Consider the following 25,993-nt stretch of genomic DNA (forward strand, 5'->3'; position numbering starts at 1 on the left):
AAAATAATAATAATAATAATATTACAAATAATATACAACCAACATCAGTCCTATATAATTGTTTTTACAATAAATATTTCATAACAAAGAAAGCACAGCTTTAACATGTGTGAAACCCTACTAACATATTGTTGGTCTGTATGTCTCCTCAACTTGAAACAATTTCACTGTTACTAAATCACTAAATTCTCTACTTATGCTCTTGACAACAGTATTCCTGGACACATTAAGCCTGCTTCACAATTACTGTAAACTTTAAAAGAGTTCCCTATAAGTGTTTAACTGAATCTCTTGTTTAATTCTGCACTATTTTTCCCATTTCTTCATATTTGCAGATGGAAAGGTACATTTTTTGTATTCAGTTTAAGTTAAACGGCCAAGTGGGTAGAATTCCTGCCTCCTCAATAATAATAATAATAATAATAATAAATTTTATTTATATTGCACTTTATATTTTAGCAATCCCAAAGTGCTACAGAGTAAAAATAGAATAATAAAATAAAAAAATAAATAAATAAATAAAAATAAAAAATAAAAAAAAAAAAAAAAAAAAAAAAAAAAGAACAGAAGAGTCTATAAAATACTTTAACAAAATGACTTTCTAAAAAGATGAGTTTTTAGGTTTCGCTTAAAGGCCTCAGTCGACTGTGGGGCTCTCAGGTAATCAGGGAGGGCATTCCACAGCCTCGGCGCCACCGATGAAAACGCCCTGTCACCCATGCTGCTGAGCTTAGTTCTGGGGACTTGAAGAGTGTTAGTGAGTACAGAGCGGAGGGAACGTAAGGAGTTATGGGGGGTAAGGAGTATATGAATATGAGTATAAGAATATGCAGGGGCATTGGTTTGCTGTCTAGCTATAAATATATTGTGTGCTGAAATGAGTGTGTTAGCATAAGTTTGTTTTCACAGTTCAAAGTCATGCCCTCAGATTGACCGGTCCTGGTGAGTGTATGTGTGACAGCACACCCTGTGACCGACTGATGACCTGTCGAGCTTCAGTTTCTGCCATGCACCCATTACTACAGGGACAGGAATTGTGGAACTTAAAAAGCCTTTCAGGATGAAAAAAATGAATTGATATCTTTATACTATTAAAATATAAATTTGATACAACTCTTGACTTTCAAAACATATACAGTATAGTACATCCACAACTATTTTAATGCATTCAAATAATTACAACACTACAGAATCAATATTATAGCTCAAGAAAGCTCTTGAATTAATGAAGAGTCAAAAGTCAAGTCAAGTGACCAGAAGGTTATATCCTTTGACAGCTGTTTTTGATATCTTTGTTAGGTTCTCTGTCTGTACAGCAACAACTGCCTGCTTTATAAATAATTATAATAAAAGAGTAATGGGGAAGCTCACTTGTTAAGAAAACAGAACAAACAGAATAGAACAGTAACCACAATATATATATTTTAACAAGACATTGTGAGCAATTTATGAACCTGGAATCTGAGAAACAATTACTCTAATTAGCAGGGGTTTACAGAAGTATAGATGAGTTTGCTTTCAATTAATAGCTTAGCTGAAACAAAAGCATGTAAATACTGCAAACCTGCAGCAAATGTGTGTCACACACTGTGCCGGCATTAATTACAATACAATGAATTAAACTCATTACTGCAAAACAAATGTCAAAATTCTCTACAAATGCTTTTTCTGTAATTGCTACACTCTTCCCGTTATCTTTAATATTATGTAACAGAAATATTTCACAGTTTCTAACTCAAAGTCTTCCTTATTTATGTTTTTCTTTAATCTCCATGGAAGTCAAAGGCATCAAGTGATCACAACCTAATGCCTGGGTCTATAGCAGCATGAGATTAAAGAAAACTTTAAACCTGTTCTAAAGATGAGGTTAACTCTCACTACCTTCTCTGCTATGTACTATAAGTTATCTGGATCACAAAAGGTTGCGTTCACTAAGCACCAACTACTCAGGTGTTGAGTTAGTGCAAGCATCCACAATTTCAAAAAGACAGTAATGAAGACTAGTCCTTCTGGCAATGTCTAATGCTGTCTCATTGCTGCTACTTTTCAACTGTGGTTGTAAATGCCGGTTCATAAGCAACAATTCTAGAGTTTCATGGGAGTTGCTGCTGCCAGCCACAAGGTGCAGAGGGGTGAGCAACCCATTGGTCTGGGCATTTATATCAGCCCCATTCTGCAACAGATAGGAAGCCACCTTGGCATTATTCCATTTGCAGGCACTGTGTAGTGGAGTCCATCCATCTACTGTTTTTGCATGAATATTGGCATTGTGTGCAAGCAGTTCCTGGACCACTTCCAGGTGCCCACTGTATGCAGCTCGATGGAGTGGTGTATACTGGTCATCATCTGTGACATTGACTAGTTCCACATGAGCAGACAGAAGCCTTTTCACAGTTGACAGCTGAATGAAAGAGAGCAGAAAGAATATTCAGATTGATTGCATATTCTCAAAAAAGACTAAAGTTTCCCTAATGACTAGGAATGACAGTCTTTTATAATGACTACTCAAGCATTATAACGGCAAAAATATGAAAGTCTTAAAAGTTATTTTGGTCCAGTAGTGGGTGCATAAGGGACTGTGGTGCTTCATTAGGAATTCTAGCTAAAGCTAATAATCTTACTTCTTTGCAGGGATGAAGACAGAGAGAACGATGGGTTACTGCTTACACTGTTTTCACAATGGCTAGGCTAAGGACTAAAATGTGCAATGTTTTGTTCAAACTTTCCGTGGTGGAACATTATTTCCTGAAATTATTTTATGCACTCTGCTCCGCTAATTTTTCTAACTAATTTAGTCAAGAAACAGTATGTCTTTACAAAATGTGTGGATCCAATATTGTGCAATTTTTCTCACAGATTTATTCAATGTGACCCTGAATTTCAAAAACATAAAATGACGAATCAATCTGGTCATCTATATTTTCAGTCTGGCATCCTAAAATGAATTTTTCTCTTCTGTCAGAAATCCTTTAGGTAGGAAAAAGACTAACCCGATTTTTCTCACAAGCCCACAGCAACAGCTGATCTGGGTAATTCTCTCTCTTCATTTCCTCTTGCTGGTACCACTCTTCATCACGCTCAGCTTCCTGATAATCATCATCCTCCTCCTCCTCCTCTTCTGGCCAAAGGCTATGTGTTCCCACCGGAATCAAATGTCTGTGCGTGTCCAAAAGCTCCAGTTGATTAAAGTCTTCTGGGAAATCCATTTTAGCCCCACGGGTGGGAGATGGGGAGGCTGCTAACTCATCCATTTTAATTTTCACAACCCTGAAAATTCAATATTTATAAAAAGAAATGAACAGCAGAAAACATTTAAATAAACTGCCTAGTGTGAAAATAGTGTGATTAAGCAACCTGCACAGAGCCTGCTATACAAAATATGCCTTCTTGAATTAATTGGAATGTTAAAATTAATGAAAATGTCAAATAAATAAAAACTGTTTTTATTCTGAACCCTTAGTCGGCTTAGTGCCTCCTCTGCCTTCAGATAAGCAGAACGAGTTGCACCACCACCACCACCCTGGAAATGAGAGTGGAGAAAATAAATATTAAAGCACTGACTTCTGCAATCATTATTAATACAGAAGGGTCTACATTCACCTCCAACAATAAAAGGGATTTGTGATGGAAAGTAGCGCTCACTACTCAAGCAATTTAATTGACTGGACAGAAGTCACACAATGATTTTATAAGATATACGTGTCGCCCCATATCCACACAGTTAAGTATTGATACGGGAGTTGATTTTTAACATTACATGTAAAAATAATAGGGCAGCACAGTGACGGTTTCTGCTGCCTTTAACGTAACAATACGTTGTACGTGTGTACACCTTGTAAATCGCGTACCCTTCAGCTATGCGTATTCCTTTTTTGCATCGTGGATAAGAGTCGTCAGCTCAGTGCTAACGAATCCATTTTAAAAACGTCCAAATAAACCAATTTATTATAAATAAGCAATTAAATAAATAAATAAAACGAAATTACTATGTTCATAGAAACATTACCTCTCTCACCTACGACTAAGAAATATCCGTCCAACCACTATATGACCCCTGTGTAGTCTGGGAATTGTAGTTCCTCCTCTTTAAGACTAAGAGTTATACAAACAAAAGACTACAATACCCACATTTCAACCAATGTCAGACCGGAAGCAGCGTGTGCGCGTTTGACCCCTAGCGTGAGGGATGTTTCACGTGTAACCAGACAGCACTCACCGGATTCTCCACTTTTAAGTAAGCAACTTTTCACAACCATGGTTCCCGGCTTATACAGAGTTATTCTTTACAAGCCTCAAGATGCAACACTTCCGCATTCAGTAAAGTGTCGGTGTTTTTATTTTTATTTAATGCGATAGGGATGTTTTTGTTTGAGTGCTTGCGCAGCGAGTTTATGTACAGACAGCACCTCGCGAGACTCGAGGAAACGCGGGAAAGGCAGGTGTAAAAGTTCGGGTCTGTCGTATTTAATAAATGGGAGTTTGAAACTAGTGTAGATATGATGGGAGTCAAATTCTGCCTTCTGAATATTTGAGCATCAATTTAAATTTAAAGAATTAAAAGTTTACGTGCAACGTCATGTTGAAGCTTTACTGAGCGGAGTGAAAATTTAGTCTTCCATCCGTAAAAGTTCGTTGTAGTGTTGGTCTTCAGTGGCGGTGTTTCCAATTGCTCATTGTCAGCAGTGCTCATCAGACGAAATTATTAAGATGGTTTTGGTATATAGTCATGAAGGACTAATGTAAACAAAAAAGTCTACTGTGCACTTCTAACAGTAGGGGATAATATAAATGGAATACACGCTGTGCATCAGATTGTCGAAAACGAACAAATGGATGCCATTATTGACTGATGCAAACGGGTAGAATGTGTGCACCTGATTGTTAGGTACCAATGCAGACTGAAGCCGCGCTTAGCACCTGATTCTCAGAGGCAGATGAAATGAAATCCCTGCGGTGCACCTGCTCGGTAAAGATGTGTGCAAATGGAAGTCATGCTGTACATCTGATCAGCAGGGACTGAAGAAAATAGAACTCTGTTTTTGCACCTGTATAGCAGTGGTTGCTCCAAATTAAAGCTACGATTAGTACCTGATAATCAAGAGATGTCACAAGTACAAGACATGCTGTGTGTATAAATGACAGATGTACGTACATGTTTAAGCAAAATAGTAAGAAAAAGAGTATTAAACTGCAAGAAGAACTAAATCGTTGGATGCTGTGAAACTGTTATAAAACTTAATGGTAATTTGTATCTTTGTGAGATGCTTAATGTTGAGAATTTAAAATTGGTGCCTTCTGTTTGCATGTTCCATATGATTTCTAATAGGAAACCTAGATAGATGTAGTTATTTGTCACAAAGGGAAAATTAAAACTTTACTAAACAAACAGCCAGCCAAACACACACATAAGAACTTCTGGCTTGGAATATAGAGAACTTTAATATAAAGATAAAGATTTCTATAGATTTGCATTTTGGATGGCTCTAAATGGGAGTAAAATTAATTAAGATTTATTTTAATGTTTAATTTGCTTAAAAAATGTTAATTTTGTCTTTTGTTGAGTGTTGAAGACTATGCAGTTTATTAAAAACTTTTGATGGTTTGATGTTTTTAAATAAGTTATAAAATGTGAAAAAGAAGACGATCCAAACTATGTAGTACTATGATAATAAATGAACTAATGTATTTCTTATTATAGGACCTACATTTGCTTTCCTTTTGGAAAAATGAGTGCTACAGAGACCATGTGAGTTGAACCCAATGGGCATTAGTCTCCTCCTTTCTTTCTTTCTTAAATGGATGCTTTCTTTCTTTCAGTTGTAAGCTTTTCTCCCATGAGACACTGTTAATATCAAATTAAAGGTTGTGGTCATGAAATTATGTTGAAATATTGTTGGAGTACCAGATTAAATGGGATGAAAGGAAAGTGGTGTGTACGATTGGGCTATATGGCCTTACAATCTTATTTTATGTCAGTTGATTTTCATCTGTATAATGTCTTTTCCTATTTTGACTTGAGAGTAAAGGATGAGACATTTGAATGTTATAATAGAAATTGATTAACAGGCCCTACTTTAAAAAAAAAAAAAAAAAAGGTGTTTCTGCTTGCTAATTGTTTGTGGGTTCTTGGTTTAAGGCACATTTTTGAGTCTGTAGAGGCCTGATATAATTCTGTACCTGCTTATCTTAACTTTGTTTTGGCTTTATGTTAGTCCCACAGAGATGGGAACCCACTTTCTTCAGCGCTCTTCCAGTGCATTGTTTTACTAATATCAAACAATATGTTCTTGTAGAGCATACGTACAGTATTTGTCACCACTAAGAGACAGAGGCTATCACCTTGTAGTTTACTTATTAACATTTTGTGTCTGGTCTTAAGGATCCAGTTAAAGAAAGCAGCTTCGAGCTTCTGCTTTACCATTTCCCTCACCAGAGAAGAAACATTATCTTTGCTATTATTTGTATATTTAGATGTTTTGAAGTCCGTTGTGTTTTTTTCTGGGAAATAGGTATGGTATAGATTAATTTCAGCATCGATTGTTTTGCATTTCTAGCTTGGAGCCTGTGATGTGATTGGAGCTAGCTGGATGTGATGATTACTATGTGATTGTTATTCAGTTGCATTTATGATGAAAGATAATGTCTGGTTCCAAGTTTTTTATGCATATGCAGGGCCAAGGAAAAAAAAAGATCCACATATGGAACATTTACAGCAAGATCCATGAAGTATCACAAGTAATTTCACAAGCACTATTGAGAAAAACAGATTCAGGATTTAAAATGAGCAACAGGCTTTGGCTGGTGTAAAAGTGACACAAGTGTTGATTTCATCATTAAATAGTCAATCTCAGTCACATGCACACTGTTTCCATGGGCAGTTTTGAGATGGTATTTGTTCGTTTAGGATATATTTAAGCTAGAAAACAATGCATACTCAGAGCTAGGGAAAAATAGCTCTTTAACAAAGCCATATTTGTTTGACTTTTGCGGGACCGTACAACTGCAGATCCAAAAGGAACACAAAGGTTAGAAAGAAGAAGTTTGTCGTCTTTATATTTTTCTGAGAACTGCAGTTTCCACACTTAGTGGTTAAAATAACATACTATTCCTAATTTGACCTAGGAAATTCATTATCTGGTCTAGCAAATGTATACAGTGTAAACATAACCTATCTTGATTTATATCATATATGGTGTTAAATATTTTTCTTCTTTATGCATTAAATTCCTGGCTGAGTACTCTGGCGAGTTGGAGGGCACTATGACTGAGTCGCTGAGGATGTCCCATTACAGGACTGTGGTCAAGGGTGTGCTTCGCAGCTGTCCATGACAAACATGTAAATGAAAGCTTCACCTGATAAATGCTGGAAAACATTATGCAGTATGAGCCTAATTTAATAGTCAGTCTTTGTTTTTTCCAGATGGAGCAGAGGCAGGTGAATTAAATTTCTCATGGTCACACAGTTGTTAGTAGTAGGATTGAACCCACACAACCTCAGGGTTTGAAATTGTGGGTCCTAAGCCTTAAAAACTATAGCACACTGCTTGACACTAATATTTCCCTGTGGGGTGGGGAGGGTGACTACACATGCCATATAAACGGAAAAGCACTTGCTTTCATAGTGTTTCTGATACACCCGATTAACCAACTGCACTATAACTGAGGCCATTTGACTTAACAAAATTTCCTGGGCACATTTCCCTTCATAGTCCTTTGGAGCACCATATCTGGGGACTGGAGGTAGACAGAGCAGAATGGATAACCATTGTGAGAGCCAGTATGCTAAAAAACACTGCTGGTATACATCTAAAAGTGCCAGTAATCAAAAACAAAAAATTTATATCTGTTAGCCCACTACAAGCACTGATGCAAAAAAATTTGGAGAACAGGGGAGTGGGGCATCCCCCTTCAATATAAAGCAGAAGCACGTGTAAATGTAAATTTGAATATAGGTGGCAAAGGTCTCCTTTCAAAAATCTGCAAGTGCAAATGTATATTGCAATGAAGTAGATTGTGGGCGGCCAGTTAAGTTTCAACTGATTCTGAAGCACTTCTAGAATTTCAGGTATCAGCATCTAAGCTCTTACATGTATATAAAATTGAGGGTGTGGTATTCCTTAGGGCTTTCATTTACATTCAGATAAAAGTGTAACATTGATCAGGGGCTATGTGGTATATGATGGACAAAAACTCCCTACTGGATGCCACTGCATCACTCCTGGCTGATCTTGGCTAGGAGGACACCACTTCCATCTATACTTCTCTCTCTCACTCCCTTTTCGCTTCCCGTGAAGCTACACCTACTCACAGCCATAGTGCCTTATGCTGGAATTTGAAGTTAATAGCATGCTTACTGACCTTTGCATCTTCCTTGAACTTTGCCATATTTTCTTCTTCTATTTCATAACTAGCTGTAGATACCAGGACACCACCTCTTCCTCAGTTGTTCATGTACCCTATTGGCTGATGCTGCCGTTTGGCCTGTCAGAAGCTTTCTGTCATTCGTTTGCATAAAGCACACAGAGCAGAGTATGCAAGTTAGCATAATATTAACAAACATCCAATAATAAAAAAATTATCGAAAAATAAAATAAATGTGGATCGGCTAGTTATGTTTTATCCATAACAGCACAAAATTTCAATCAAATCTGTCAATCTTATTGAGATTTTAGGGTATTTAGCTTTTCTGTTCTAGGGAGTTTACCCGTAAATACTCGAATATTAAAGTGTCCTTTCTTTCCAGATACTTAGTGCCAAATTTCATCTTTGTAATATTAGTATTTTTTTATTGATGAGTGAGTTAAGTCAGTAAGACAACTTTTGAGTTATACGGAACTTTTCAGCTTGCATTTTGTTTTAGTTTGGGAAAATGGTTCAAAGGTTTTAACAGAAAATAAGCAGGCAAGAATCAGAGAGGAAAGGTCCAATACTTCAATTGTTTACTTGTTCAAATATAATATCAGTTACATACAATATAATAGCAATATACATGCAGATATAGGAATTGTACTATTGACAAAGATATATGATTTATACTATTGACTTACAGTAATACAGATATGTGAATTATACTATTGACTTACAGTAATACAGATATGTGAATTATACTATACTTACAGTAATATCAAAAGACCCCAGAGCCATCATCCTAGACCAGTAGACTGAGGGAGCCCGCGTGTCAGTCTCGTCAGAGGATCAACTCGTGAGCCTGGTCCAATACCGGGCGGTGTGCACGTTCCCCACGGTTGAGCTTCCGAAGAAACTGAGGGCGGAACCTTCCCTTATATACTAATTGAGTGTCCTTACCCAAAATGGCTTACGTGTAAGCAGTGTATACAGAAGTGATCAGTTTCTGCACACCTTCTTCCCACGGGACATCTTATTGTTTTTCTTCTACTTGGCCCTCACTGAGATGGTGCCTAGTATCAGAAGACACACAATAACAAGCGTTGCTTGCAATGAAGCCCCTCGAAGTGAAAAACAAGTACATGGCCTTGACTGTATTCCCATAACATTCTGAAACTCTTTATGAGAAGCAAGTTTTTGCACATTCTTTCGCTATCATCCCAAACATTCCAATCTTTGTAGCTGGTTTTGCACTGAAGCGACCAACCCCCCCTCTTACTCCTTTATTTTATCCCTTCTCCTGTTACAGAGAAAACCTTTTTTATTACAATCGGTCCCTCGCTCAGCGCAAAATCAGCAACCTTGTCTGTCGTGCTCTATTATTAATTCGTTTTAAAACACAAAACACATAGCAATTGAATATAGTCATTAAAGCAATAATAATAATAAGCAGCACCAAAGGGTGTCCGTGTGCAACAACAGGTAAAACGTGGTATCTACACAAGGTTATCATAGTGGTAACATTATATTGAAACCAATACCCATTACATATTGTATCATTACACTTAATATTTTCAGGTTTAACCGTTAACCATAAGCTACTGCTAATGTTCCATATATCTTGCCATATTTGCATATTATTAGTCCTTAAAGCCATTTGCATGTTATTTTTCTGTATCTGTGCTTGTAATATGTTAAAAGTGCATACAGTCCAGTTCATGAAAGTTGAGACATTTAGCCATCGAATGTCATTGCTAGCCATGATTATCCACTCTGAAGCGCGTTGTTCCCAGTTTACTGTTTGCTGATGAGAGACCATGGACTGAGGTAACCACCTAGCCATTTGGTCTGCCACTTTGTGAGTATGTCGTCCCACATTCTCAAGCTTGTTTGCAGTTATTTCATTATCTATGGTGTTTAAAGTTCCTAGGGTGGTGCCAACCCCTCCTAAGAAAGTGTCATACCATGCCCGTTTAGCACGCTTACACTGTGGCAACAGTGGAAATGTCACTTGCCATGTAACCTTAGTCCTTTTTGCTGTCATAGAAACAAGTTTACATGTGTCAATTATTGGTTCTACGTGTGACTGTCTCGTTATGGGGGTTCTGGCCCACACGGCTATGGCAAGCATTGGTATAGTCCTGTTAATAATTTCAGTTGCATTGATCCAGCCAATGGGCCCAGTCTTATTAGAGGTGTATTCGCCTGATGTTGCATTGACCTCGCACTGTACCTTGGAGCCGTTCCAGGGCCCCATACACCAAGTTACTTTCGACGTCCAGGTAATATTTAAGTTTTCAGAGCACTCAATCAGATACCTCTGTGGTTTTACCCCCGGCACCTTCAAGTTCGAGGAGTAGATGGTGCACCCATCACCAGTCGTAATTGTAAGGACATTGCAAGACTGATTCTCCGGACACGTCGTGTTCACCTGCCGTCTAGATTTAGTGGAAGTGTTCCACCACCATCGGACCTGAGTCGTCTCCGTTGCCTCGCCTCCTAATGTAGTGGCTCCTACTTCATTCAGAACACCCCCAATTCTGTAAAACAAGAACACAGCATGTTGCACCCACTCCTCACTCCCGTCTATAGCAGTGTTTTGCAGGAACATTTACCCATGCTTCTTCTCCATTGTATAGAACAGTTACAATCAAATCCTGTCCCATTGCGATGATTTCTGCCGGGCGGGGTGGTCCATGGGGTTGTTTAACCCACACCTTCGCCCCATTAACCAATTTAGGAGCATCTGTTGATCCAAATCCCCCCACATTCCGGCCAGTCTTAACTACTGGTGCAGTACTTTCCTGCACTTTTCCCATGTGAACTGGTATTATTAACAATTGCGCTATTCGATCTCCCTTAGTCAATTTGATTGGATCCCCCATTGAGGATTGTAACAGAACTTTGACGGTCCCTTGGTAATCTGCGTCGATTACGCCTGCTAGCACAGTGACTCCCTTTAGCGCTAGACTTGATCTTGGGCATACATGCCCGTAGTGTCCCTTCGGGATTTTCACCCCTTTGTTTTACATGCTGAGCTCCAAAAACTGGATGGTAAGCCACTGCCTTTCATTTACTTATTCCCCAATATGAATGTGCTGCTTGAAACACCAATAAGTTTTTTCATTTCAACTAACTGCTAAAATGGCCATTCCATTAATTCAAATGCAGTACTTTCAAAAGCTTTCATATACAAACACGTGCTTTGCTTTATAATTATTAACCATACACAATCTGTCTGACCAGCAGACAAGTGTAGGTTTTCTGTTTCAGCCGCCTTTGCCTCCACTTGATGCAGAGACGGCTTATCTGCGTCTTTGACTAGCGCAGCTGCTGCAGCTGACTCCGCCCTCCTCGAGGAAAGCACAACGGCCTCCGATTCGACTCTCTCTATCGCTACTGCTACAGTTAACGTTGCCGTTAAAGTTTCTGTTGCAACTAATGCTGTCTCCATTTTTAGCGAAGAAAATACAGCTGTAAAAGTTGATTCTACCGTACACCTAAAAAACTTCAGAAATGCTGTTGATGCACGCTGACATTTGCAGGCTGTATGCCAGCATGCGATTACAGCATATTTGCCACCTGTGGACGATCCATCCCTATTATATACTCTTTCACTGGGGTGATTAGTACGGGGTAGGGTCTCACGGGCAACTGACCAATTTGTAACATCACCGTCACCTGAGTGGCAGGGATGTCCGTTCCCCCAATCCCCTGCACTGTCAATCGTTTCCCCCTTGAATTTAGATGGATTCCCATATATTAAAGTGGCCTCCGCACCCGTATCGATGAGAGCCTTTACTATTTGTTTGTTTTTAGTTTCCCAATGTATCGTTACCGGTACAAAAGGTCGAATGTCCGCATCATGCCAATTTAGGGCTCTCACCTGTGCTTGGCCCCATCCCTAACAATCTCGTGCTGCGCGTTCTAATTCTTCGACGGGATATAAAGTCCTTCCTTTATTTTTCCCTTTCCCTTTGCTCTTAGCTTTCTTCCCTCCTTTCTCATGTTTACTCTTGCGCCGGTTTTTCCCCCTGTCTTCCTCCTCCTCCTCCGAGGAGCTCTCGGAAGATGAAGAGGGGCCAATTTCATCACGCTTCTTACTCAACTTTTCCCACTCAGCGAAGGTAAGAAGTGAATGTACTTCTGCCTTTGCTACTCGTTTCTTTATTCCACCAGACTTATCTATAAGTCCTTTTTTCTTTGCCCTGTCCAGGAGCACTCCTGTAGGCAGTCCATCTATCTCTTCCTTAGGGACTTTAGCATTAATTAACGCTCCCCATAACTCCTTCCTATTCACTCCCCCTGTTCTATAGGCGCTATCCCTTGATGTAGCCCCAGTGCGTTGTGTTGCAGCTGTCCCTGGCGGGGCTCCTCCCCACTCCCCCAGGTCACCTAAATCCCGTAATTTGGCTACAACTTCCCCCACTCCTGCACCTACCTCATTCAGTAAAAGAGTCATTATTATTCCTTTCAAGTTAGCAGGGGCTGTTTTTATTAGGATGGTCCTGGCTACAGATGTAAATGGGAACACATCTAACTGATCCGCTTGGCCCGCTACCACGGCGTCCCTCATTGCCAATTCTCTAACCACTCGAATCGCCTGCTGCAAAGTCGTCCATGGTTTTACTTCAGGCCAATTCTGGGGGTGTGGATATATTTCATATGCTGCATTCGCCGCCAGCGCCAGCAACGTGCTGTCCCCTTCTAACTTAGTCAATTCTTGTCTCATTGCTTGTTTAAAACGGGAATCGACAGCATAATCTGTAAATTCAGTACCATCCCCCCTTATCCAGTGACACATGCCCGGCTCCTGCATCATGCAAGCGTACGAGCCATGTGTCTACTGGCTCATTTCGCCCTTGTGCATAACGTGATCTAAATCCTTCCCTTTCTTGTGCAGTATAATCTTCGAAAACATCTCCCCTCCTAACATTACCATGTGCGTCAGTAAAAAGTCTGCGACGCATCACGGGTTTAGCCTGTAAAGGCAGAGGATCAATTACCGACCCTGCATCGGGTCCGTCATCATCCTCATAATCATCATCCCAAATGTTACCGTCCCATTTTTCAGGATCCCACTCATGGACGTTAACTGCGGCTACAAACGCTTTGATCTTCGCAACATCCGGTCTACGCTTCTTTTTCGCATTCACCTTGGCTATGCAAAAGGCTGCCTTTTCCGCCATCCCCTCGGCTCTCTGTACCCGCGGCAATAATACAGCTACCTGGGATTCGGCCATTGAGGCCCGCCCTAACGCATCCGCCAAGTCCATTTACATTTTCTTAATCTCCCTTTCTTTTTCGTCTATCAGACTATCCAGATTTTTAACCGCAGTTAGCAAAACCCACCCTCGCGTCTGCAAGCCCATTATGGGTTCCTTTGCAGACACCTGACATTTCTTAAGCGCGGCTAGCACATTCACTGGTGTTGGGGGATCCAAGCTCTGCCAATATTGTGCTAATCCCCCCCCACATCTCAATTCTCTGGCGCAGTCTTCCCATACTGTTTCCTCCCAGCCGGGGAGAGGTAAAGGAGCTGCGCCAGGGTTTTTATCCTTCTTCTTAAACATCTCTGATTTCCTTTGCCTCACTTAATAGTTCAATATTTTACCAGATTCCCCAAAATCCTGCAACCGACTACGCCAAAATGTTTTAGTTTGGGAAAATGGTTCAAAGGTTTTAACAGAAAATAAGCAGGCAAGAATCAGAGAGGAAAGGTCCAATACTTCAATTGTTTACTTGTTCAAATATAATATCAGTTACATACAATATAATAGCAATATACATGCAGATATAGGAATTGTACTATTGACAAAGATATATGATTTATACTATTGACTTACAGTAATACAGATATGTGAATTATACTATTGACTTACAGTAATACAGATATGTGAATTATACTATACTTACAGTAATATCAAAAGACCCAGAGCCATCATCCTAGACCAGTAGACTGAGGGAGCCCGCGTGTCAGTCTCGTCAGAGGATCAACTCGTGAGCCTGGTCCAATACCGGGCGGTGTGCACGTTCCCCACGGTTGAGCTTCCGAAGAAACTGAGGGCGGAACCTTCCCTTATATACTAATTGAGTGTCCTTACCCAAAATGGCTTACGTGTAAGCAGTGTATACAGAAGTGATCAGTTTCTGCACACCTTCTTCCCACGGGACATCTTATTGTTTTTCTTCTACTTGGCCCTCACTGAGATGGTGCCTAGTATCAGAAGACACACAATAACAAGCGTTGCTTGCAATGAAGCCCCTCGAAGTGAAAAACAAGTACATGGCCTTGACTGTATTCCCATAACATTCTGAAACTCTTTATGAGAAGCAAGTTTTTGCACATTCTTTCGCTATCATCCCAAACATTCCAATCTTTGTAGCTGGTTTTGCACTGAAGCGACCAACCCCCCCTCTTACTCCTTTATTTTATCCCTTCTCCTGTTACAGAGAAAACCTTTTTTATTACACATTTCAATCAACCTAATGGCTTGGTTTTTACTCATGTACACATTGTCAGCTGTGGAACCTTCTATGGACAGGTGTACGCCTTTCCTAATCATGTCCAATCATTTGGATTAACCACAGGTGGTAGACTCCAAACAAGGTGTACAAACATCTGAATAATAATCAATAGGATGTGCTGCACCTGAACCAGCTTTCAGGTGTCATAGCAAAGGGTCTGAATACTTGGGTCAATGTGATATTTCAGTTTTTTTTTGTTTTTTTTTAATACATTTGCAAAACTTTGTAAAATCCCGTTTTGCTTTATCATTCTGCACTGTAAAAATTGCCAACATTTCACAGGAATTAACTACTTTTTTCACAATAAAATACTGTAATGAAAAATGTATTGTGTAATCACAACAGGCTAAGCCACCTTCTGTCATTAGAGAGCAAATTACTGTAAAATTGGATTTATTTCTTGATGTAGAAAAGCAAGGACAATTAATTCCTATGAATGAAGATAGTGTTTACTCAAAAAATTATAATGAAGTATTTTGTGCTCAAGTATGCTATATAAGCATGCAAGTATATACATCATAACCAATAAAGCATGTAAACATACAAGTTATTTTCTCATCCTTCTTTTGCACGTACACCCATTCAATATTAAGTCCTTCTTTCCAGAGATGGCAAGATGTGCTCTTATGTCTAGTGCTATAGACACAGAAGTACAAATGGGATCAAGGTAGCTGGCAATCTGTTGGGTTGCTTTCCACCTAATTAATATTTCACTGCTAGCTGTAATTAAGGTTTCTGAATCTTAAAAAGCAAGTCACTCATGAACACATAAAGTTGTAGTGGCAGTAATTAGTTACTAATTAAGAAAGTGATAGAAAACCTGCAGTCACCATGGCTGTCCAGGATCTTGGTGTAACACCTGTGCTTTATATACTGCTCAAAAAAATTAAAAGATCACTTTGAAAACATGTCAGATCTCAATGGGGAAAAAATCCTGCTGGATATCTATACTGATAAGGACTGGGTAATGTGTTAGGAACAAAAGGATGCCACATTATTTGATGGAAATAAAAATGATCAACCTACAGAGGGCTGAATTCAAAGACACCCCAGAAATCAAAGAGAAAAAATGATGCTGCAGGCTAGTCTATTTTGAGGAAATTTCATTGCAGCAACTCCAAATCGTACTCGGTAGTTTGTATGGCCCCCACGTGCTTGTATGCATTCCTGACAACGTCGGGGCATGCTCCTAATGAGATAACGGATGGTGTCCTGGGAGATCTCCTCCCAGATATGGACCAGGGCATCAGTGAGCTCCTGGCAGTGTCGGATGGACTGAAACATATTATCCCAGAGGTGTTATTGGATTTAGGTCAGGCGAGTGTGGGTGTCAGTCAATGGTATCAATTCCATCATCCTCCAGGAACTGCCTGCATACTCACGTCCCATGAGGTCAAGCATTGTCATGCACCAGGAGCAACCCAGGACCCACTGCACCAACATAAGGTCTGACGATGGGTCCAAGGATTTCATCCCGATACCTAATGGCAGTCAAGGTGCCGTTGTCTAGGCTGTAGAGGTCTGTGTGTCTCTGCATGGATATGCCTCCCCAGACCATCACTGACCCACTACCAAACCAGTCATGCTGAACGATGTCACAGGCAGCATAACGTTCTGTACAGCTTCTCCAGACCCTTTCACATCTGTCACATGTGCTCAGGGTGAACCTGCTCTCATCTGTGAAAATCACAGGGCGCCAGTGGTGGACCTGCCAATTCTGGTATTCTATGGCAAAAGCAATCAAGCTCCATGGTGCCGGGCAGTGAGCACAGGGCCCACTAGATGACGTCGAGCCCTCAGACCACCCTCATGAAGTCTGTTTCTGATTGTTTGGTCAGAGACATTCACACCAGTGGCCTGCTGGAGGTGATTTTGTAGGGCTCTGGCAGTGCTCATCGTGTTCCTCCTTCCTCCAGTCCTGCGGATGGGTTAAGGACCTTCTATGGCCCTGTCCAGCTCTCCTAGAGTAACTGCCTGTCTCCTGGAATCTCCTCCATGCCATTGAGACAGTCCTGGGAGAGACAAACCTTCTGGCAATGGCACATATTGATGTACCATCCTGGAGAAGTTAGACTACCTGTGCAACCTCTGTAGGGTCCAGGTATCGCCTCCTGTTACCAGTAGTGACACTGACCTTAGCCAAGTACAAAAACTAGTGAAAAACAGTGGCCTGCACTTGTTAAACCATTCCTGTTTTGGGGGTCATCTCATTGTTGCCCCTCTAATGCACCTGTTGTTAATTACATTAACACCAAAGCAGCTGAAACCGATTAACAACCCCCTCTGCTACTTAATTGACGAGATCAATATCCCAGAGGTTTCATTGACTTGATGCTATACTCTGATTAAAAAGTGTTCCTTTAATTTCTTTGAGCAGTTTATAATAAACAGTCTCTGGGTGCAAAGTTAATTTGAGTGAGGGTCTATTATTTTCAGAGAATTTTAAACCTTTCCAATTCACTATCTTGCACCAGTTTCACTTGCACATCAAACTGTCATGTAATTTTTAGTTTGAAGATATTTATCTGCCAACTCATATTTACAAACAGTATCTTGCAGGCTGTCTAATACCTGTATGGCATTAATTAAAAGAATCAGTAACTAATATGTTTTCCGGTGCATTTCTGGGCATATGAATGAATTGGTTAAAAATGGATTCAACTATAAATCAATTTATTCAGCCAAAATATTGTATTAATTTTTCATTTGAAATACAGTAATCCCTCGCTACTTCGCGGTTCACTTTTCGCGGATTCACGACTTCGCGGGTTTTTAAATACAAGTGATTGCCCGCCTATCGTGGAAGTTATGTTCCAGACCCATCAGCAACAGGAGAAAATCCGCGATATAGAAAGACCATATAAATAAACATTTTATAGTTTAAGCCTTAAAATACCCATCCCACATGCTTTAAAACACATGTAAACTTATAAAACACACTTTGTTAACACATATGATATGTGGATGTCGGGCTAAGGATATGAGTAACATCTCACTATTATAAAACATTTTAACTTCACGCAAGACAAGACAGTGAGACAGGAAAATTGGTGATGTACAGGCTTAAAATTATTGACACGCAGAGTGACAAGCAGCACAAAGTCCACTTCTCCTTAGCGTTCATTCAGCTCCCCACCCCCTTGACAATGCGAAGTGGCAGGAGCTACTGCGCTTCAGGGGAGGGGGGGTTTGAGCGAAGGTGCGTTCAGCTCTCACACACCCACACACACACACACACACTCCTCCTTCCGAACGCGCAGAGCGACAAGCAGGCATTTTGGCAGAAGCAGCACAAAGTCCATTTCTGCTCAGAGTGAGTTCAGCTGCCCCCCTTCACAAAGCGAGTGCAGACACATTGACGTCTGATCGCTGCGTGCAGTGTGCAGTGTTGGTCTGAGGTGTTTAAGAATGTAGAAAGTGTTTAAGAGCATAGGAAGTGTTTATAAGAGTGTGGGAAAGGTTAACAAGAGAGTGAGAAAGGTTTATAAGAGTGTGGGAAGGGTTTATAAAGCCTTAAAATATGTATAAATAATAAAATAAATATAGGTCGCTACTTCGCGGATTTTCACCTATCGCGGGGGGCTCTGGAACGTAACCCCCGCGATAGGTGAGGGATTACTGTAAACTATTTTTTCAGAGACCTAAGTAGATGAAGATTTATTTTTTCTTATTTACCCTATTTTTTTTTTCCACTACTGAGCAGTTTGGTTTGAAAAGAAGTGCTTCACAATGTGTGTTTAATTTTCAACAGTACTGGGGGAAAATCTGGAACCCCCTGTCACACTTTATAAGCCTAAAGGGAATCCTGGTAATGTTAGTATAAGTTACTTAGAGACATTAAAAAGCCTTTGAATGGTGATTACTGGCTGAAAGGGTATTTTATGCTCAGATCCAGGAGAGTTAGGAGGGAAGAAGGGAGACCACAAGTTTGGAGAGGCTGAGAAAGTGTGATGAGTGAATCAGTCTGGTAAACAAAGGATTGTGTTAGTGGTTATGTAGACAAGCCACCCTTTGGGGTAGTCAGTCATCCTTTGTGTGCTTAGGGAGGTCAGAGGCCTTACTGTTTATTATTTTCACTCCTTTTGTGTATTCTTCCTTTCACATTTGTTCCTGGGCAATCCATTCTTTGCGAATATCTAGAAACGTCCATTTACACAGTACGATGTGTGGTAGTTTACCCACTCAGTAAGAATCTGGCATTGGTAAAGGTAAAATTTCAAGGTGGTAATATTGTAAACTGCTCTTATATAAATCATTCATATACTGTATCTTCCCTCTAAAAAATGCTCATTAAAATACTGCATACATTTTGAAACCATTAAAGTCTTGGATAGTGTGAGTACATTTTTTAACCAGCTGTGTTCTAAATGTAACATTTCAACAAGAAAACTTCTTCAATTACATCCAAGTCAGATTCCTTTTCTGGCTGTACAAGATATATGCCCGGATTTAGACCTTTCTTGAAATCGATGTGTTCACATGCTAATAGGACTTGGCCCTATATTTTGCATATGCCTTTCTGCTTCTTCCCTTATTAATGAATACTAGCCAACCCGCGGTGTAACATACGCCGCATAATTATGTATTGATGGGTGAACACTTGCTGAACGACACAGTTGTCCAAATGGGGTGGGTTTGTGGATACCAGTGTGAGTGAATGAAAAGATGGACCTCTGGAGAGCGCAACATACAATTGTCTGTGACTGAAAGCGGGATCGTCTGTGACAATGGAGGCCACGCTGGTGAAAGTTACTTCCCAGCCCCCCCCTCTCCCTCTCTCTCTCAGCAGCATGCAAGCCCCCCCCCCTCTCTCTCTCAGCAGCACGCGAGCCCCCTCCCCCTCTGTCTCTCAGAAGCACGCCAGCCCTCTCTCTCTCTGTAACATTGCAGCAGTTGTATAAACTCTTTTTTTTAAAATGAGTTTTAAGCACAGGGGGGAAAAAGGAACATTTCAACAAATCCGAACTTTATTTAAAAGCCAAGCAAGATAGTAACATTGCAGGAGTTCACCATTTTTAATCAGGTGACTGACAGTAGTGGAGTCAGGCACAGAGAAGGTCAGCTGCTGAGAAAGCTCTCTACTGTTGCAGGGCGGTGAAGCAGGTGAGACGCTAATGAAAAAGAGGCACAGGGTTTATTGGTTTTTAAAGACTGCTTCCTTCATTGTGTTTTAACCTCAGTTTTAAAGGATTGCGCGGCTCTCTCTGTAGCGCTGCCCGTGTTTGTGTGACTCTGTCGCGCTGCCTGTGTGTGCGTGGCTCTCTCTTGGGCTGCCTGTGTGTGCCTCTGTCTCTCTCTGGTGCTGCCTCTGTGTGAACCAAGGTTCCACTGAGGTTGACTAATGAAAAGTCAATGTGGCTCAGAGCTGCATGTGCACCGTGGCACAGACAAACAGAAATGACGGCATGTTTTTGGAGGCATCACGTCCGAGTTGGTGGGCGTGGCTCTGTGAGTTGTCGTCGTATCCAATGGGCTTAGAGTTGGTGGGCGTGGCTCCTTCCTGCATGCGCCATGGGTGTCTTACTTGTCGGCAGCTTAGTGAATCCACGCCCCCTTCCGGCGTGCTTTCCATGGTTGTCTTGCCTTAGTGAATTATATATATAGATTTTGACTTGCATGACAAGTACAGTTGGTCTCCTCGTAAACCTGTATCCTTTAATAGCCCTGTTTATGGTAATACTGTTGTAAGTATTACTGCTTAACTTACGATATATCATAATAGCCTTCAAATTACTACCAACTTGCTGTTTCATCCTGCTTTATTAGATAGATAGATAGATAGATAGATACTTTAGAAGCCTATCCTGCCTTCAGTTGTGTTGTGAAGCAGTGAAATACTTCATTTGCATGTGTTTGCATTTCCAAATTAATGTTTTATTCAAACTAATAAGCTGATGTGTAATGTTGGGATTATGCTGATACTTTGAAACTAAGCCAAGGAAAATCATTTGTCAAAAATGAGAAATGTCTACAAATGCAGACTACCTCTTTCTTTCTTTTACTTTTTGTATCCTTCAGCTTTGCTCCATTTTCTATTATTTGCTTTATTTTCATGAGATTCATTTTTCCTTTTACTGAAGTACTGTGAAGAATAATCCAAATATTGAGTTCCGACTCACTGGTCCAAAATGCGTGGAACCAGAGGTCAATAGTGGAAGTCTCTGATGTCTATAACCCTGGAAGTGTTTTTCATGTCTTCATTTGGTGTCTGCTTTGGTTAATTAGTTTTATTATATTTCTCTAAGGTATTGCATAAATTGTGGTTGTGTAGCCACAGTAGTAGTATTATCACATATACAGAGTACAGTGATATTCTTATTTGTACAGTATACTGTATGTGTAGTCAGTCACGACAATCTGCTGAGAGCCATTCAGCTTTGAGCAGTGATAACCTGCTACTAACAGCAGGTTCAGATTTTCTGTTCATGTTGCAGTGAGCATTAATTCTGTTTAGTTCTTTTTTTTATTGATTACGATGAGTCTTTTTTGTTTATTATCTCATCATCAAAGGCTTTCTGTAACTGCAGATTTTACATACATGCTATTTGTGTAGGTAACTTGCTAATCACTCTTGTATTGGTTTACTTAAAAAAATAAATAAATAAATAAATAAGAAATACAAGACGTAAAAATGTGCAAGTCCTGTCACCACAATATGAAGTTAATATGTGCCTCTTTGCTTATAAAGGAATTTATACTTTTGATACTGACAAATCTTGTTCTGATTTTTATCTTTAAATTAACATCCTAATATCTTATACATTGTGATGATTGTTTGCAGCAATGAATTATAGTTTGAATTTCAGCAAAGTAATCCATTTATTTCATAAGAGCTTTGTAGTGAAATTGGCACAATTAAACCTGTTCAATTTCCAGTCCTGTTGCAACTCTATCCAAATACATTGCTTTTTCAGAGATGATGAGAACACCTTCAAGATTTTGATTGCCACTGACATCCACCTAGGCTACATGGAAAAGGATGCTGTTCGTGGAAATGACACCTTTGTGACATTTGATGAGATTTTAAAATATGCTAGAGACAATGAGGTGAGTCATTTGTTTTATATATGCAGTCTGCTCAGCTGTTTATGAGGATTACACTTCCACAAGGTGAACAGTGTAAGACGTTGTGTTTGCTTGTGCTTAAAGAATTCTTTGACTGAGTTTGTACTTAACTACACGCGAGTCAGAGGTATGCAGTGTGACCTAACATACACAATTTATTTAGAACGATACTTATATATTCAAATAAATTAATATATATAGTATATATTTACAGTGATACAAATTTGCTTTCTCAGCAATCTATACGGGAATATAAGCTTGAAAAGTTAATGTAAGGTTATTTTGTTGAAAACTGAATATCTCAGTTTGTTTAAACTTAATATCTCAATAATTAAAATTACTAAACAATTAATATGAGAAAAAAACTTGCCTCATATGTAACTGACTTTAATAAGAAAAAAGATCAATGAAATACCAGCGTAATGTAATCTGTATCCCTTCACAATGTAAGCAGCTCATTGTAAAATATATAATATAAACAGTTAAAATCATGTATAAATTTAATAAACAAAGATTCAAAATAGAACTTATAGTATTGTACTCTGAGTTCTTTCACATGAAATTAAGAAGTGTTTTTAAAGATCCATTGAATCAAAAATACTTTTACTCAGGAGGAAGAAATTCAAATGTAATAAAAATACAAATAAAAAAACAAAGCTGCTGGAGCTGCATCTTACCTGTTTTTGGCTGATGTGATTACATTTTCAGCTTTCTTTATATTTATGTACAGCTCATGGGTAATGCTTTAGATTTCACAGATTTGAATCTCACACATATATCCTCAAGCAGTTTAGAGCATGAAGCTATGCAACATCTGGAAATGACTGCAGTAAACAACAAGCAGAGGTAAATGCAGTGAATATGTAGAGAGTAATAAACACACACACAAGAGACTCAAGTTTGGATAACCCCTGTACAGAATACAGACTTTCAGGCTGATACAGATATATATGTTTATAACAATTATACTGCATTCATTTTCAGATTACAATTCAGGTAAATGCACATGTGCCATTTCATCCATCCCCATTACTTGGCAGACTTTAGATATTTTGCTATTTATTTATTTATTTATTTATTTATTGTTCGTAGTTTTTACATGTGGCCAAGCATATGCTACTTTATCTAGGGCAATCTTGAGCAAAATTTAAAGTAATGTTTGTAATATAACACAGCAAGGAAAACTAATTCCCAACAAAGTGAGATTGTTTATTCAAAATATTACGTCAAAGATTTTTTGCTTAAATGTGTTATTTGATGCAATAATGAATTATAGTACATAAGAAACAGGCTTGTACATAAGAAAGAAAGAAAGAAAGAAAGAACAAACTTTATATGTCCCCTGGAAGGAAAATTGGCGACATGTATAATTTGAAAAATGTAATCATACAAGTTATCCATTTTCACATCATTCTTTCAATATTGCAATCTTTGTTCCGTCAACAGCATGATGTGCTACTATTGCTAGTCTCTGTTACCTTTCTCAGCATTCTGTAGTAATCTGTGGCAGATTTGCTAAACTATATTAGTAGCTTGTTTACTACACTTAGGATGGCCAGGAAGTGCATAGTTGTTTTTTTACTTTTCATTTTCTAATGTATGACATTTTAATGCTTATCTATGGCCATGGCATGGATGCAAAGAACAACGAACAATATTTTCTAGGGATGTTCTGATCAGGTTTTTTTTAGGGCTAATACCAATTTCATGTTATAAGATTTGACCAATTCCGATACCAATTTTTTTCTTTATTGTTTTACATTTTTAATGTTTTTAGTTTCATTTCTGCTCTAAGCTACTGCATAACCAGATGCGTAGAAGCCTTGTATTCTGTATTAAAGTGTGATCTGCAGTTTAATCATAAAAAAACAAGTGTTACCTGCTCATTTTTTATTAAAAAAATGTAACTCTGTATGCTTATTGTTCAGTGACCATAAAAATACTAAAATAAATACATACTCTTTTATAAAACATAAACACAAAGTAATTAGCATAATGCATATGACATGAAAGAAAATAAAATGCTTATCATAATTATAAGCCATAATTCTAATAAAATGCATATAAGATCTTTATCAAGAAGATACACGGCTAATATACTGAACAAGTTTGCATGTGAAATGCTCACATTTTCAAGCTAGCAATTAATTTTAATTTGAAGTTAACCTGCCTAACATTTACTACGCAATGAGGGCAACTACTTGTTTAACTGTTCTTTTTCTGAAAAGTAAGCTGCTTTACTAATCATAAGCTCCCTTACTAGTCACAGTCAACAAGGACTGTCACTTTTAATTAAATGACAAAATGAAAAAAGGTCTGAACTCATTAAATGAGTTTCTCTTAATTCCCCCTAAAGACGCATCTCTCTGTTCCTATTTGACCACATATCGGTGGTTGTTTAATAGTATTCTAGTTTTGTTATATGTGGTTCAACTTCACATTCGCATTTTCAGTACAATATTGGATGGCAGTTTGTGAGAAGTAATTGCATGGAGAAAACGTACATCTCAATTCACGTTTATTGGTTAGTTTTTGAACTCTCTTTGCTGCTCACATATAAGGGCATCATTTCTTTTGCTAAGTAACTATGTATGTGACTAGCGATTGTAATTTTATATCTCCTCCAAGTTTTCTCATATGGCAATAATTCTCTCAAATTCAATGATAGTGTTGCTTGCTTTGGCTCAGTCTCGCTTTTGGGTATGGCATTTTATTTTTTATAAGAAAGGTTATAGTTATACAATTCTGTCATTCTGGACTACTATTTTTTATTCATCTGTTATTTTTTTAATGTTTAAAAGGAGTTTCTAGAGTTTTATCAGATGATGGAACAAAGACATGGTAATAGAGAACTCACTGATTTAATTGAAGACTGTTTTATTTGAACCTATCCTTACTCTTGAACTGCTCGACCATATTCATAAAAAATCCCGATATACACATTAGGTGAAAATTTTTAGAACCACATTACATCAACTGTGCTAAATCTTGTGATAGCCTTGTAAGCTGAGATTGAAACTGGACCACTGCATAATAAAATCATCTGTTGCATTAGAAAGCAATTTGTTAAGCAATTTCAAATTACTTGCAATTGCACTAAATAGGAACAATTTTTTTTAGCACTAACAGGTCTATGTTAATTCATATCTTTGGAGTATGCATTTAATGCACAAATGATTACAATTTCTAGAGATATAGCTTTTAGATGGTCACTTAAACCAGCTAATGTTATCACTTGTTAAATAAAAATAAGCTATATATTACATCATATAAGCATCTCTTTTTGCATACTTTAGATTATGAAGCCATTTTACCAAATGTATCATTAAATAAACCATTGCCTTTGGAAAAAATAGCACAAACAGGGTATGCTGTGCTTTTGGAGCAGTTCAAAGTTTCTGTTTCAAGGGTTAATGTCACAGTTAATTTGCTGTTTTGAAGTTAATAATAATTCTTTATATTTGTGTAGCACTTTTCTCATTGCTCAATGTTGTTTGAAGATTCGCTGTTAATCAATATTATCTAAGCTCACTGAGCAAAAAATTAGTCACCTTGCTAAATTTTACCTAATAACATGTAACTCCTCTGTGAGACTGTAGAACAGATGCGGTTCTGTCTGGCATAGACACCAGCAGATCGCAGATGTAAACCACAACAGTTTTCATTTATTCTTCCAGCAATAAGTTCCACAGTTTGGCAGATGGCTTTGGCGATGCAAGATTCATCTTCAGGACATTGTGAGATGCAAGAATTATCCAGAATATGCTAATGACATACAGTTTATGCCCTGTGCACGCGACAGTTGTCTTCATGGAAGACTGGGGTAGCCATTCTGTGTTCATGCTGGACGTAAAGCACATGGTCTTTATGTCAGTAGGCCTGCATTAACTATCTGTAGCAATTCATTTCTGGTGGCAATGAGGTTTGTTGTCACAATGCATGATACATGGCAATGGTCCCTGTGAGCACTATCGTTTGACCACAGTTCTGGCAACAATTAATGTTTGACTGTGATGTATACCACTTCTTGAAGACCCATTGGACAGTATGCTTT

General features: G+C 38.8%; 2 protein-coding genes across 3 annotated transcripts in view; one reads left to right on the forward strand and one right to left on the reverse strand.

Moving 5' to 3' along the window:
• Positions 1–1,070: 1,070 nt before the first annotated feature.
• Positions 1,071–4,078, reverse strand: ankrd49 (ankyrin repeat domain 49). Of its 2 annotated transcripts, none has more exons than XM_028800509.2 (3): positions 4,007–4,078; positions 2,991–3,267; positions 1,071–2,401 (listed from the first exon to the last, which is right to left on the reverse strand). In XM_028800509.2, exons 2-3 carry the CDS (start codon positions 3,249–3,251, stop codon positions 1,943–1,945), a joined length of 720 nt encoding a protein of 239 aa, XP_028656342.1. In that variant the 5' UTR covers positions 3,252–3,267; positions 4,007–4,078; the 3' UTR covers positions 1,071–1,942. The 2 variants fall into 2 exon arrangements, with proteins under 2 accessions (XP_028656342.1, XP_028656344.1); XM_028800511.2 differs by having other exon boundaries at positions 4,016–4,036.
• A 68-nt stretch (positions 4,079–4,146) lies between these two features.
• mre11a (MRE11 homolog A, double strand break repair nuclease) overlaps positions 4,147–25,993 on the forward strand; it is a 144,281-nt gene continuing 122,434 nt past the window's right edge. The window contains exons 1-3 of the mRNA XM_028800506.2: positions 4,147–4,234; positions 5,699–5,746; positions 21,789–21,921. Coding sequence (XP_028656339.1) covers positions 5,727–5,746; positions 21,789–21,921 — 153 coding nt within the window. The 5' untranslated portion in view covers positions 4,147–4,234; positions 5,699–5,726. The remainder of the gene's footprint in view (positions 4,235–5,698; positions 5,747–21,788; positions 21,922–25,993) is intronic.

Source organism: Erpetoichthys calabaricus, chromosome 4 (genome assembly GCF_900747795.2).
Source record: "Erpetoichthys calabaricus chromosome 4, fErpCal1.3, whole genome shotgun sequence".
Classification (NCBI taxonomy): domain Eukaryota; kingdom Metazoa; phylum Chordata; class Cladistia; order Polypteriformes; family Polypteridae; genus Erpetoichthys; species Erpetoichthys calabaricus.

Coding starts and splice junctions, on each gene's coding strand:
- ankrd49 (XM_028800509.2), bottom strand. CDS start 3,251: ATGGATGAGTTAGCAGCCTCCCCATCTCCCACCCGTGGGGCTAAAATG. Junction 2,402..2,990: donor GGGCTTGTGAGAAAAATCGG/GTTAGTCTTTTT, acceptor TCTTTCATTCAG/CTGTCAACTGTGAAAAGGCT.